The sequence below is a fragment of the Belonocnema kinseyi genome, chromosome 8 (assembly GCF_010883055.1).
Source record: "Belonocnema kinseyi isolate 2016_QV_RU_SX_M_011 chromosome 8, B_treatae_v1, whole genome shotgun sequence".
Taxonomy (NCBI): domain Eukaryota; kingdom Metazoa; phylum Arthropoda; class Insecta; order Hymenoptera; family Cynipidae; genus Belonocnema; species Belonocnema kinseyi.
The window spans coordinates 49,827,825-49,843,724 of NC_046664.1; the positions used below are offsets into that span (position 1 = coordinate 49,827,825).

Genomic DNA, 15,900 nt, shown 5'->3' on the forward strand with positions numbered 1-15,900 from the left:
AAGAAATTCATTAAAATTCAAAGGATTTCTACAAATTTTCAAAAATTTCAAGATATTTAACAGACTTTAAAGAATTCAAGAATATTATTTATATTTTAAAATTACTTTAAAATCTTAAAAGTCATTTAAATTCTATCGAAATTCCTAAAAAATTCTTCGAAATTACTTAAAATCTCTTAAATTCATTAAAAATATCTTGAACTCTTTTAAATATTTTGAAATCTTTTAAAATTCGTTAATAAATTAAAATTTTTTTAAATTACATGAAAATCCTTAAACTCTTTTGATTTTTTTAAAAATCATTTAAAATACTTTCTAAGATTTTAAATTCCTTTACTCACTTTCTAAACCATATTAAATCCATGGAAATGGTACAAAATCCCTTAAAATCAATCAAAATCTTTCGGACTCATAAAAAGCACTTTAAAGCCTTTAAAATCTCTTGAAAATTCTTTAGCTTTTTTGAATTTTTCTCAAATATTTTAAACTTCTTTAAAATTATTTGAAATATTTCGAAATTCATTTATAATTTTTTTTCTCTTTTCATTAAAAAGAATGTTTAAATCCCTTTATGCCGATTTCTGGGCGGGTAGTCAGCGTTACTCGTTAACAAAAGTTTTCTCAGAGTTGCCCCGATGGTTGGGTCATGTTTGGGCCATTGTTAGGCCAATAGTCGGCCTAACTTCTTCAGAATTTTTAAATCCCTTTATGTCGATCTCTGGGCCAACTTTGGCCCAGAGTTGGGCCGGTAGTCGGCGTTACTCGTTAACAAAAGTTGTCTCAGAGTTGCCCCGATGGTTGGGCCATGTTTGGGCCATTTTTAGGTCAATAGTCGGCCCAACTTCTTCAGAATTTTTAAATCCCTTTATGTCGATCTCCGGGCCAATTTTGGCCCAGAGTTGTGCCGCTAGTCGGCGTTACTCGTTAACAAAAGTTGTCTCAGAGTTGCCCCGATGGTTGGGTCATGTTTGGGCCATTGTTAGGCCAATAGTCGGCCTAACTTCTTCAGAATTTTTAAATCCCTTTATGTCGATCTCCGGGCCAACTTTGGCCCAGAGTTGGGCCGGTAGTCGGCGTTACTCGTTAATAAAAGACATCCCATACTTGCCCCGATGGTTGGTCCATGTTCGGACCAAAGTTGGGCCAACATTCGGTCCGACGTTGTCTGCCAAGGTTGGCTGTTTAGGTTGGGCCGACAAAAGTATCTTATAAGTATAAAAGGTGGTCCAACTTTGGCAGCCGATCTACGGCAGGCCAAAGTCGGTCCGACTTTGGGCCAACGCACCTGCTCTGGGTACCGACCTGAAATCTCACCTGGGAGAGGCCGCACTAAATAATTTTATTTACAATTTAGCAGAATGTATCTATTTTATTATACTTGATGAAATATTTTCATCGTGATTAAATCTAAGTATAGTTCCAATGTTTTAATTTTTTAATTTGATTATCGATTCGATTCTTTTTCTTGCCTTAATTTCACTGAATGTTCCGTAAGTTCTGCTCCTGTCTGTTAGAATTAACCAATTTAATACTAGGAAAGAGGATGTCACGGCTTCGTCGATATTATCAAAGTTGAAAACATTCGTTTGTGTGCAATGTGCACATGCCTACATATATATGGTAATATATGAAATGGGTTCGAAATAACCTCGACGCGTAGTTAATATGCAATTCACTTCTAATCAAAGCCCTTAAGCTGTTACTTGAATGCGAGATCACATTTTCAGAAAAAATGCGATCCACCTGTCTTTAGGAAACATTTCTATTCTAGTGCTGATCATTTTTACAGAAATTTATACTTTTATTAACAACAACAAAATAATAATCAATTCTACCAAAAGATGAAACAAAAAATTTTTTGGTTGTAACAATCATTAGTTGAAGTTTGCATATAAGTACGTAAGTGGATTCTTGCCAAAAAAGTTGACCACTTTAAGTCTCAATCATTTTCCACTTTTCCTTTTAATAGTAAATTTTGTCTTCAATTATCTCAGTGAATTTTAGATAATTTGGTTTAGAAATTATAAATAAAAACACACAAAATGTCCTATGGGGCCATTCACAAAATACATTATACATTTTTCAGGAACTTTTACCCTCACCCCTGCGTGATACTTTCTCCATTGGTCTGAACGTGGAAAATGTTACTTCGGCAGATCCCCACCCTCCCCTAAACTTATCCCTAATTTTGTGAATGACCCCTATCGAGCACCAGTTCCAATCTACAAAATTGAAATGGTAAATTGCTGAATCATGTTAACACAATTTTTTATGTATTTGAAATAAAGGTTAATAATATTCACTATTTTTGCATAATATTTCTTATAAAATGTCTGGCAACGGTTCATATTGATTAAACATGTTATAGAATAAGAAGATGTTTGAAATGCTGACGTCAAAATCAAATAAATCATTAAAAATAGTAATTTTTTTCATATTTTAAATTATTTTGATCTGTTCTGCATATATTCAAAAAATTGCAATTCTCTTGTGCAAAAATTTATTTTCAGAAGGCAGTTTTTATCAGATTAAAAAATTTGTTTAAAAATTGAATTTTAATAAAATTCCACACTAAACTAGCAGGACCGATTTTTGAAATTTTTTTAAATTACTTTTTTATTTGTTAACAGAAATGAAGAAAAAACTTTTTCAGGATTTTGTAGCCCCGGGCAGAAATCCTTATAGTAATTTTTCCATTGAAGGTAAATGAGGGATGGAGAAGTGAGGGTCGAAAACTAGGGGAAGTGAGGGAAAATGAAGCGAGGGGGTAGAAGAACTTAGGCAAAATTAGGGGAGGGGAAATAAAGAAGTGAGGAGAAGTATGGGGAAATCAGGGGAGAATAGGGAAAATTATGAATGAGGGGTGGGACATTACGTAAAGTAGAGGAAATAAGGGGGACTATTGCAGGAGGAGTAAGAAAATAAGGAGAAATTAGGGATGTGAAACAAGGTGAAGTTAGGAAAAATGTTGGTAGGGGAAGTATTGGAAGTGAGTTTGGCGCAGTGAGAGGAAATTAGGGCATCCTGTAGTGGAAATTAGGGGAAAGAAATCGTTAATTTATAAAGGGGAGTAGAGAAAGTGATGGGAAATGATGAAAGTGGAAATAAGAAGTTAGCAAGTAGGGGAAGTAAGAGGGAATTAGGGGAAATAGAGTAAGGGAACTTGGGGAAATTGGGTGAGGGGAAGGGGGAGGAAATAGGAGATGATGACTGGGGTATGAAGGTAGAGCAAGGGAGAATTTTTTCAAGAAATAATTTGATTAATTCAGAGATAAACAAATAAGTGAATGAAAATGGTCCCGTGAGGAATGGCAGCGATTCTTCACTTGATGGGTATTGCATTTTTAATTTTTATGGAAAAAAGAGTTTTTAATTTGGAGAAAATTAAAATTTAATAATTTGTTTGTTCTTTTGTTAACAAATTTTATAATCAATCACCCATATTAGGTATTCATGATGGAATAATGAAAGTTTTTTTTACGAAATCAAGCCTACATCTTAGGCGTAATATATTTAGTCCTCCAATAATTGTTCAAACAATCTTAGATAACAAATTTGGCTATTGTTAGGCATACAAACTTGGTTCTATCGCTACAATAATCTGTAAATAAATAACTGCTAAATTTAAAAGGTTATTTCGATGAGGATAAACCATTTTCATTCTTAACAACAATTGCTTAAACAATTTTTTATCATGCTGTATCTTTATTAATAAAATTCCGCTTTCACAGGAAATTAACAATCAATTAGTTAACAATGTCTTCTTGAAGCTGATGAATTTGCAAACTGAAAATTGCGTTATTTTTTTACAATTTGCTACAAATTACGTGAACATAACAACTGATGATTTAAAAAATACGTAATATAATTATCCGTTAAATTCCTATATTATATACTGTACATGAGGGTACGCTAAATAAATTAAAAAATCAAATAATGCATTTGTTAATTAAAATTTTTTAAACAAGTATAAAATATTATATTATAAATTTACGAGCATGAAATATTTTATATGACAAACTATATGGAGAGAGAAATTTAAGAAGAAAATCAATTATTTTTTGTTTCAGAGGAGCTTTTCGGTTTCTGAAAGTCAATGCTCTATTATGGTTGTGGGAAACTCGAGGGCTCACAGTAGCAAGAGTTTTTTCAAGTCTTGCCGCTTCTCATCCTGAAAAAATTGCGTACATTTTCGAAGATCAAGAATGGACCTATCAACAGGTAAAATATAAAAAAATATATTGTTAAGTTATATTCGAAGAAAAGATTCATTTTTGGAATAAAATAAATCTAAGTATTACACGAATAAGCGAGAGCGGTATTAAAAATCACTGATGACTTTCAAACACGCTAACTTCGTTAAAAATAAAGGTGGACATTATGAAGAAAAAATCTGAGGTAGATTATGAAATTCCACGTCGAGACACCTCCAGTGCAAATATTTTGATGTTTTGAAGAGATAATCACCCAAGATGTTTTAGAAACAAAATCAAGAATTTCTTGAATTTAGTACATTGAATTCAACTGATATGGCATAACCTGGGAAATATGATGCAAAAATGTAAAATGTGAAGGAAGTAATTGAGTTTCAGTCTGGCAGGGGGGGCCGGCTGACAATGGTGATAGCCAACTGATACTCGGCGCAGACAAGCTTGGATATTTTCAGCCATTTCTTGGAAACCCGCGAAGATTTTTAAAGTTTTACTGCCCTGAATTAAAGATAAGGTTCCAGATATTTTCTCCTGTACCTTTCAGATTTTTGCTATTTTATTAGTTGAAATCAATGTAAAAATTTAGAAAATTTCTGGATTTAAAAAAAAATTCTTAAGTGATATATCGTCTTTAAAAGTTCAGAAATATCTCTGATAGTGAACGTATCACGTGGACTTAACTTTTCCGTAAAAATTCATATTTTGGTGTTGACAATTTAACTAACTTTTGAGAATTTCCCGAGATATGACTAAAAATATTCAAGCGTACCTGCGCCGAGTTTCAGCCCGCTGTCACCACTGTCGGCCGGCCTCCCTGCTCAACTGAAAATCGACGCAGACAGACTTCCAATTTTGGTAATATGTCCGGAATCCGTGAAGATTTTTCAAGCTAAATTTAACAGTTTTGCAGCAATTTTTCTAGGTCATGCCATAAGTTAAATTAGAGGTACAAAATAAAAAGTTCTTGATTTTGTTTTTAAACCATCTTAAATGATATATTCTCTTCAAAAAGTCATAAATATTTTTACTAAGGGTCATTCGACATGTAATTTCGTCGGTCAAGTTATTGTTTTTTTCAAAGTCGTCAATTATTTTAAGTAACGCCCCGCTTCTTCTAATAAATATTAACAAAAATCATTTTTTAATATTTGAGTTTATTTTAGCTGGAAAATTTCAGCAACCGAATAGGAAATTTTTTTCTGCCGAAGAGAATGAATCGAGGTGATAGTGTTGCATTGGTGATGGAAGGACGAGTTGAATATATTGGTACCTGGCTGGGGCTGAGTAAGGCTGGATATGTTACTGCCCTTGTAAATACAAATCTTCGAGGCGATGTTCTCATCCACAGTATTCAAGCTGCCGAATGCAAAGCCATTATTTTCGGATCGGAGCTAAAAGATGGTAAGTTGAAATTTAAATTTATATTTTTCTCTATAATTTTATTCATTTTCATTAACCCTTTTTTGTCTCACGCGTTGTTTGCGGAACTCGTGTTCAGTCGCTCCATGCTTTTGCATAGTGGTCCGGAATTCGATTTTTGTAGACAAATTCGTCCGCAGGATCTTAACAAATTAAAAATTTTCAGAAATGCTTTTCAATACATTCCTCACATATGTGAAAAAAACCACTTTTGTTTTAGTTTTTGTTTTTAACAATACTTTTATAAATACAGCGAAAAATTGTTTATTTAAACTATATGATTGGTTATCTCTGGATGAATCTCTTAAATAAAATAATTTTTAGACCAAACTAATGAAGGCAGACTTAGAAATTACAAATCCTCTATTACAAATTGTATTCAATCATTATAAACAATTTATTGAAACAACCATAATAATATATTAATTGAATCTAAAAAAAAATTATTTCGTGTGGAACTCATTGTAACTTATTATTGGAATGGTATTAAGAGCAACAAATTGCCATCACTCGAAAATTTATAAACGACTTGTAAAGTTATAAACGATTTTTTTATCTATTAATGTTCATGGGCAGATTAGTTGACATTGAAGGCTAATGTTAGGATGAGAATAATTCATAAAAATATGATTTTTAATTTTTTTAAATAAAAATTTTGAAGTTATTTTTTAGTTAATAATTCAACAATTTTAGTAGAAATAAAAACTTCTTGTTGAAAATAATATTGTTGTATTCTAAAATCAGCTGAAATCATTCTTTGATGAAAATTCAACTATTCTTTGAAATATTCGTCTGTTTGATTCAAAATTCATATCTTTTGTAGAGTCCAACTTTTTTCGGTGAAAACTAATTTTTTTTATAATATTAATTTCTTTAACTGAAAAGGTTTCATTTTGAGTTAAAAATTCGTCTTTTATGGCAGACACAAAATATTTTTTGTTTTTGAATTTCTTCCTGCTTAGTTAAAAAGTAAACTGTTTGGTTGAAAACTAATCTCCTTTGGTTCAGAATTTAACTATTACGTGAAAAAATCGTCTTTTTTGGTTTCATTCAACAACTAAATCTTCCTTGATTAAAATATCTACCATTACATTATTTGTTAAAAATTCATTTTTCTGGCTGAAAATTAAACTTCTTCGTTCAATGTTGAACCACTTTGTCTAAAAATTTTTGTTGTTGTTTAAGATTCATAATTTTATTTGAAAATTCATCTCGTTGGTTAAAAGTGTAACTATTTTGTTGAAACTTGATCTGTTTTAATTGAAAAATGAAGTACTTGGGTAAACGTAGACATACTTTTTCGAAAATCCGTTTTTCTTGCTGATGGTTCGTCTTTACAAATTTATCTTTTTTATTTGAAAATTCATCTTTTTTGGTGAGGACGCATCTTCTTGTTTTAAAATTTAATTTTTTTAGTTAAAAGGCAACTGTTTAGTTGGTTGAAATATTAATGATTTTATTGAAAAATCGTTGATTTATATATTAAAGTATACAATATCTGATTTTTTGTTTAAAAGTCATCTGTTTTTCAAAAATTGAACATTTTAGGTTTAAAATTTCTTGCAAAAATTCGCCTTCTCGACATTAAAATTCAACTATTATGTTGAAAATGCGACTTTTGGGTTGAGAAGTAATCTGTTTTGATTGAGGATTCAACTATTTTTCAGTTAAATGCATTTTTTGGTTTTAAGTTTCATAATTGTAGTAAAAAGTTAACATTTTGGCTTATTTTAATTGTCTTTGAATCAAAATTAAAATCTTTTTTGGTTAAAATATTAACCATAATATTTTTCATTGAGAATGTATCTTCTTTGATTGAAAATTTAAGCACTTAGTTTAAAGTTGAAGCATTTAGTTGAAAATTTATCTTTTGGATCTAGATTTGTAATTATACTTAAAAATTAATCTCTTTGGTGGAAAATTCGTTTTTGTGTTAAAAATTAATTTTCGTAAATAAAAATTTCCCAATTAAATTTTTGGTTGAATATTGATATCTTTTGGTTAAAAATATAATTGCTATGTTAGACATTCGTCTATTTGGACTGAAAGTTTATCCTTTTTTATTTAAAATTAATATTTTTTGGTTGTTATTCATCTATCTTCTAAAAAATGTAACTATTTATTTGAAAATTCGACCACTTGAATTGAAAATCTATCTTTTTTAGTAGAAACAAATGAAAAAGATCAACATTTTTTTAATTTGATTATGAAATTATGTTATTCCGTTTACAAAATATTCTACGTAGAAAATGTTTCAAGAATAAAATGCTGATCTTTGAATATTAATGGTTGGGCAAGATAAACAATTGTTGACGGAAAAATCAGAGAATTTGGAAAATGATTTTTTTCGGTCACCATAAAAATGAAAAAATGTTGGAGGGTACCGGAACCAATTAACGAGCGGTTTCCTATTATACGATGTCAAAGATAAAATTCTCTCTATTTTGTCTTTTTGTCTCTATATTTAGGTTTAGGTTAGAAGAAAATAACTTTTTTCTCGACAAAAGTTCCGTTTCAGTAATTTGTCCCGCTGCCTTGTCTACGAAATAAAAATGGTTTCACATTATCATTTTTAAAAATAATTTTTAGCCATCAGTGAAATTAGGGATAAGCTCCCTGATCTGGAAATATATCAATGGTCAGATCGATCCGATACTCCCATCTTGGATGGAGCCACAAATCTAAATTCAGCATTGGATGAAGTGGAGCCTGATCCCCTTTTGGTTGATATTGAATTAGCTGGTCCTCGTGATAAGTTAATCTACATTTACACATCAGGAACGACTGGAATGCCCAAGGCCGCTGTTATCAACAATCTCAGGTAAATGATTCGAACCGTTTTTTTCTGTTTATGGAAAAATACAATCTTGTTTATAATACATGTGGAATGATCATCATAATCAACAGCATCAATTAATATCGCATCACTGGCTCATAGTCCACAGACGTCTCAGTAAAGTTGTTTCATTTGACAACTTTGTATTGAAATTCTCCACAATTTAAACGTATAAAATGGAAGATAAAATGAAAGATTCAGATTCAGTTCCAAAAATATAAATCCACGTTATAATTTTGAATGTTCTAAATTAAGCAATCAGTCAATGAATTTAAAAATGTTCAAAATTATAGCATTTTTAGCAATTTTAAATTCCAATTCATAATTCTTTTTTTTTCGAAAATACCTCATTTTATGACAGAATAACAATTTTGTTTGAAAAATTGAATTTTCCATTGAGAATTGTTATTCTCGTGGATAAATTCCAATTCCAGTTCAGAATTGGTTAAAAATTAATCATTTCCAGTTCAATTCCAGAATTTAAATTTTTTAAGAAAATTCTTTATTCCAACTCAGAAATAAAATTGTTTTTAGAAAATCTCTGTTCAAATCAAGATTTTTAAATGTTTTCAAAAATGCTTCATTTCAAATAAGACTTAGAATTTTTTAGTAAAATTACCTGTTCCAATTCAAAATTTAAATTTTGTTCGAAAATACCTCGTATTAACTCAGCATTAAAGTTTTTGTTTAAAAAATTCAATTTTCCATTAAATTGTTATTCTCTTGGATAAATGCCAGTTCCAACTCAGAATTGGTTAAAAATTGCAAATTCCTTGGTCAAATCCGGAGTTTTAATGATTTTTGAAAGTTCTCAGTTTCAAATAAGAATTAGAATTTTTCTGTAAAATTCCTTGTTCAAATTTATAATTCTAATTTTTTTTGAAAATATCCTATTTTAACTTAGAAGTAGACTTCATTCTTTTAAAAAATACCCTGTGTCAGCTCGGAATTTATTAAAATTTTTAAATTCCCTTTTTCAAGAAAAGTTATAATTCTTCTGGATAAATAAGAGTTTCAACTCAGAATTGATTAAAATTTGAAAAGTCTCTGCTTACACTCAGAATTAGAATTCATTGGAGCAAGTTCCTGTTCCAATTAATAAATTTGTTCCTTTTCGAAAATTTCCAGTATATTAAAAAATTTCAGATTTTGTTATAATTTGAAATTTCCCGTTTTCAAATCAGAGTTATTATTATTATTCCAAATAAATTCCAGTTCTAACTATAAGTTTGTAAAAATCGAAAATTCCCTGTTAACATTAAAAGTTTAAATTATTTTAATTTTAAATAGTTTACAAATCCCTAAAATACTTTGAAATTTAATTCAAAATCTTGAAACATCTACATATTGTTTTACATTTTTAAAATTATTTATTTTAATTCTGTCAAATTAAAAATTTTTTTAAAAATCTTTATTAATATTTTTAAATATTCTGTTAAAATTAATTTATTCAAATAAAAAATCATTTTCAATTTTCTTAGGAAATATTTTTTATTCTTCTGAAGCATGTCAACATTTTTGAAAAGCTTCTAAATTTTTTGTTCGAAATAAGCACTTTTTATTCAATAATTTGAAATAATAAAAAAATTTCAATTATTTTAAATTTAACTTACAAATTAAATTTGGTCAAATAGAACAATTAAATTGTAATATTCAATGTTTAGTTTGGAATATTTCATGTTTTAATTAAAAATAGTTTTTAAAGTTTCAATAGGGCGTTTAACTTCTTAAATTTTGAATCAAGGTGATAAATTGTCAACCAAAATTATGCATCTGCATTAAAGAAATAAATTCTTAATACAATTTTCAACCAAAGTGATGAATTTTAACTAAAATTATGCATCTGCAATCAAAAATGAATTTCGAATAACCTATTTTAACTTTAAACTATATAATTAGTTGAACTTTTAAGCCAAAAAGACGAATTTTCAACGAAATAGATGAATTTACGGTAAAAAAAGTGAATTGTCATATAAATAGTTGAATTTTCTATCAAAGTAGTTGAATTTTCAACTGAAAAAGATGAATTTTCAACTAAGAATTTGAATTTTTAATAAAAGAAAGAATTAATTTTGAATAAAATAGACCAATTTTGAACCAATGAGAAGGGTCTCAAACTAATAAAATTAATTTTTGAAACAGTAATTAAAATTTTAACCAAGTAGTTGAGCTTTTTACCAAGAAGAAGAATTTTTCTACCGACAAAATCTATTGCTGAAAAGAAGAATTTTTCCCCACAAAGATTAATATTCTACCAAGAAAGCTACATTTTAAACTATAATGATGAGTCTTCAATAAAAAGAAGGAATTTTGAACGAAATAGTTGAATTTCTGACCAAACAGATAATTTTAAATCATTAATATTAACTTTTTAACAAACAGGTGAATTTTCACAAAAATATTTGAATCCTCACCCTAAAAAACAAATTTTCAACAAAAACAAAACAGTCGACTTTGTAACCTAATAGGATGTTTTAAACAAAATTTTTAAGTTTCTAATAAATTAGATTAATTTTCAACTAAAATGGAAGAGAGAGGTTTTTAATTTAAAAAATAATGTTTCCTTAGAAAAAACGAAATTTCAACAATATGGTTTAATCTTTAGCAAAAGAAATGAATTTTTACCAAAATAGCTTAGTTTTCAAGCGATAAATACCGATTTTCAACAAAACCGTAGAACTTTTCAATAAAAACAAAAAAAATTGATTTTTGACCCAATGGTTGAATTATTTTTTATTGAAATTGTCGAATTTCCTAAAGAGAAGATTACTTTTTCATCAAGTAGTTAAATTTTTAACCAAGACATGAATTTGTAACGAAGAAGTTTAATTTTTTTACCGAAAAAGGCAAATTTATTTTTAACAAAATACATAAATTTTCAACCGAAAAAGGTGAATTTTTATTAAAAAATGGAATGCAGTGAACTCTTGCCTATTTCAAGACGCACATATTTCCAAGCTTACCTATTACTCTAGATTACAAGTTGATTATTTGGAATCAATTTTTTCTGAAAAAAGATCTACTCCATCGCTCCACTGCGCATCGAACCACAGAAGTTCCGATCTTTCTTATAGCTTAATGCACAAATACGTGACCGTTAATCTGAGGTTCTGTGGTTTTATTTCCAGAGGAGAAACGGAGTAGGTCTTTTTTTAGAAAAAGTAACCAAGTGTCGTTTTTGTTCCGAAGTGTACTTTTTTTTCTTCTAAAGTAGCTATCGTTACTGTTTCCAATTTTAAAAATAAATTATCTTCAAATATAGTGATTTGAAAAATTAGAAACAGTAAAATTCTAGTTATCAGTGCTATTATTTAGATTCTTCAAATCATATGACCAAGTAAATTTAAAATCAGACAGGTTCTACATTTACGGCGGTAGAATCTCTCGGGGCCGAAATATGGTTTTTAGAGGAACTTGGGGATTTTAATTTTTCCGGTTTGCAAAATAAAAATATTCTACTTAGTTATATGTATTTGAAGTTTGTGTGTGAAAAAATATAATTTTTTCTATAAACCTATATACCTTGTGACCTCATTAATAAATATTTATCTTTTTGGCCTGAAACGTTCAAAAAGGTTGAAAATAAACAAAATAGCTTCGGTTTTCCTGAAAATATTCAAATTCGATGGGAGAATTTTATTCATAAAATCGAATTTTATCATTTTTCTTGCAAACAACGGTAGATAAGACAAAAATTAAGATAAAAAACTCTGTTCCGATTAGAACAAAGTTTGCACGCTGATAGGATGCCTTTCCTATATAATGAAAAATTTCTCCCGGTCACAAAAGGAGAAACTATAAAAAAACACACTAGAACAAATAAATATTATAAAATATTCTCCTGACCACAACAGTTATTTAACCAGCATAAAGCTAGTAAGATATTTTTTTTAAGAAAGTACAAATTCAACCAAAAAATTGGCCAAAAATGTAAACGTAGCTTTTTGGAGGAAATCGAATTTTAATATTTTCAGAGAAATTGTGGTTATTTTGTTTATTTTAAATCTTTTAAAATTTTTCCGGCGGTCAAAAATTATAGTGGCTTGAAAAAAATTTTAATAAACACAAAATTATTGCCTAATTTCTTTTGAAAAATATTTCGACTTGTTTTAATAGATTTTTCAAAGATTTTAAGACATTTTAACGTATTCAACTAATTTCTAGAGAACTTTAGGGAGTAAATTAAATTTTATTCCAAGAGTTTTTGTACGGATTTCAACCATTGCAGGGGGTTTAAAGGAATTGAAATTTTTTGAAAGGATTTTAAAGATTTCAAATTATTTTAAAAGCTTCCAAATAATTTGAAGAAATTAAAAAATGTTTAAGAAATGTCGACAGAATTCACATATTTTTGCTGTGTACATTTTATTTGTGCATTATAAAATGTATGTATGTATTTAATGTCTCCCTTTTACGGGTGTGAGGGCCTCCGCTCCTTGTACATATATATGTACAATTTCATCCTTAGTCTAACTTAACTACTACTTATATTCTACTCTTTCGCATTACGTAGGATAAACAATAGTAACACTAGTGACATTAATTCTTAAAATGAGCGAGTTTCCAGGGCTTCCATTTCCTCTTACCATAAAAAATGCATTTTCCACGATATTGAAAACAATTTTCGCTTTTTACTGTCCCTTTTCAGGATCACCCGTTTGGCTCTGCTCTACTTTCTTGCTTTCCCTTACTTCTTCCAATTTCTTCATCTACATCACTCCCTGCCCACTACCATCCAAGATCCATCTTGCACACTCATCCACACTCAACTGTCCTTCCTCTCCTGTACATCTCTCTAATACATGTGACCATGACTCCATTTCGCATCTACATACTCTGCATAAATTCTCCTCTTCATCCATCCAATATCTGCATGCTCCCACTCCTTCTCATATTCTGAACCGTACAACCCTACTCCATTTTTCTTCCTTTTTTATTTTTTGCAGATATTCTGGTTCCGTGAACCCTTTGACCATCATAAACCATCTATTGTACCTCGAAATTATAATCTTTGTCCATCTCTCTTCTCCTTGTTGAACCAATAGCTCGAACTCTATGTCCTGCCACTCCCTAACCCCTTCTCGAATATTACACACCCTTCTCATTTGTCTCCTTTCTTCCTCCCATTTTGAATTCCCTACATTACCTCTCGCTTCCTTGTTTCGAATTACGCCGAAATATGCTTGTGCAATTCTACTGCCCTCTCCCCTTTTTAGCTTCTCTTGAAACCTCCAGGCTCTCTTAATTTGTCTAGCAACCATATTTTCTCTTCCTAACTTTTCTTTTAACATATATCCTGGGCAACTCCAGCTAACTCCCGTTACTTACCTTAGAAATCACTCATGCATGCTCTCTACTTTCCTATGTTCCTTCCATCCCCAGATCTCTACACCATAACACAACACCGCCCACACCAACGCACCAAACAACTAGACCTTCATTCTCCAATCGTTCTTGATTCTTCTCTTTCCTATACCCCATACTTGATCCATTACTTTACTCGCACATTCAATTCTTTTTCTCACCTGAAGCTCGTTTCCCCCTTCTGCCTCAAACCAAAAACCAGGTAACAGAACTCCTCCACAATTTCCACTTTTTGTCCGTTCATCTTCCAAACGTAATTTATTTTGCTCTTTCTATTTCTGAAGCACATCACCTGTGTCTTATCTACGTTCACCGTCAGCTCTTTTTTTTGCATATACTCTTCGAAGATTCTCATCATTAGGTTCATCCCCTTCTCATCATCTGCTAATAGAACTACATCGTCCGCGTATGCTAGAGAGTATAGTTTGCTATTACCCAAAACCGTTCCTCCTTTGCCTTTCTCCTTTAGCTTCTCCTCTAAGTCTGCTAGTAGGATATTAAATAGTAACGGACTCAACGGGCTCCCTTGCCTTAGACCTCGGCTTGTCCAGAAAACCTGCCCGTTTTTCTCTATTTTCACCCTAATACTGGTTTCAGTAAAAATTTCCTTTATCCTCTCCACCAACTTTTCCTCTACACACCTCTCCTTCATTGCCTGCCATACCACTTTAATGTTCACTTAGTCAAACGCTGCTTTGAAATCTACGAACAAAGCGACTAGTTTTCCTTTATTTCTCCCTAAATTTCTGTTAACTTAATAGTTAACTACGTAGATGTTGTCTATAGTTCCCATTCATTTTCTAAATCCCGTCTCATTGTGTGTGATACTTTCTTTTTGTCCTACCTGACTCTCTAACCTTTTTTTAAAAGATTTCTGCATATATTTGATAGCCGACTGACATGAAATTGAGCCCTCTGTATACGTCTACCTTCTTTCCTTCTCCCTTCTTGACAAGCGGTACCACCAATTCCGTCGTCCACTCTTCCGGCCAACCTTCCCCTTTCCAGACCTTGTTACAGATCTTCTACATCCCATCCATAATCCCTTCTCCACCATACTTCATCGTTTCGTTCTCCATCCCATCGTCTCCTGTCACCTTGTTTCTTTTTAACCTATTTATTGCCTCAGCCATCTTCTCTTGTTATCTCGTTCCCTTCCTCCATTTCTCCTTGGACTATCTTACACTTTTCCCATTTAATCTTATTTTGCTCTCCCCCTAATAGACCCTTAAAATAATCCGTCCATTCCACCATTTCTATTTCTTCGTTAACGCCTTTCCCTTCCCCTCTATACCTATTTATCACATCACCCACCCTACCTTCTTTGATCGCTTTTTCTACATCTGCTTTATATTCTTCCTTTCCCCATTGTCTTTTTATTTCCAGCATCTTCTTATGTTATTTTTTCCTTCTGTTATATTCCTCCTTCTCCATTTCCCCTTTTCTCTATTTGCTCACACACTCTTTTATTCCTTCGTAACTTTCCCAGCATTCCTCGTCCCACTAGCCTCTCTTTCCCCCTTCTCTTTTTCATACCTAACATTCTCCTTTTCCATCTTTTGTTTAAACTCTTTTAATTTATCTACCTCCCCCAGACTCCCATGTTCGTGTTTCTTTTGCACCCTTTTTCCTTTCTTCCTCTGCCGCGCTTACTGACGCCGCTTTTTAGTGTAGCTATGACCGGGAAGTGCTCGGACTCTATCTAGTTCCCTTCCTTCATACTCCCTATCATATGCCGCATTCTTTCTTCATCTAAAATGTAGTCTATTACTGTTGCTCCCTTTCCTATGAACGTGATCTCCTCTTCCTCATCTCCTTTCATATTGCCATTGCATATAAACCATCCTGTTTCTCCTATCATGTCTAGTAACTTCCTCCGCTCCCTGTCTGTCTCTCTATGTTTGGAGTTCCTCATATATGCCTGCTTTTCTTCTTCCCATAACCCTCCCCCTTGTTTGCCAGTCCATTCATTTAATTCCCCTCCTATTAAAACCAATTCTTCCTTCTTTTCCTCCATCCACCTCCTTATTACTCTCCAGCCTTCCTCTTCCCCTCTTCAGTATACACACA

The 15,900-nt window shown here is 31.1% G+C and overlaps 1 protein-coding gene across 1 annotated transcript in view; it reads left to right on the top strand.

The window, feature by feature from the left end:
* LOC117178035 (long-chain fatty acid transport protein 4-like) overlaps positions 1 to 15,900 on the top strand; it is a 65,713-nt gene that overhangs the window by 28,748 nt on the left and 21,065 nt on the right. Inside the window, exons 2-4 of the mRNA XM_033369235.1 lie at positions 4,071 to 4,221; positions 5,375 to 5,612; positions 8,220 to 8,451. Of these exons, the coding sequence (XP_033225126.1) occupies positions 4,071 to 4,221; positions 5,375 to 5,612; positions 8,220 to 8,451 (621 nt within the window). The remainder of the gene's footprint in view (positions 1 to 4,070; positions 4,222 to 5,374; positions 5,613 to 8,219; positions 8,452 to 15,900) is intronic.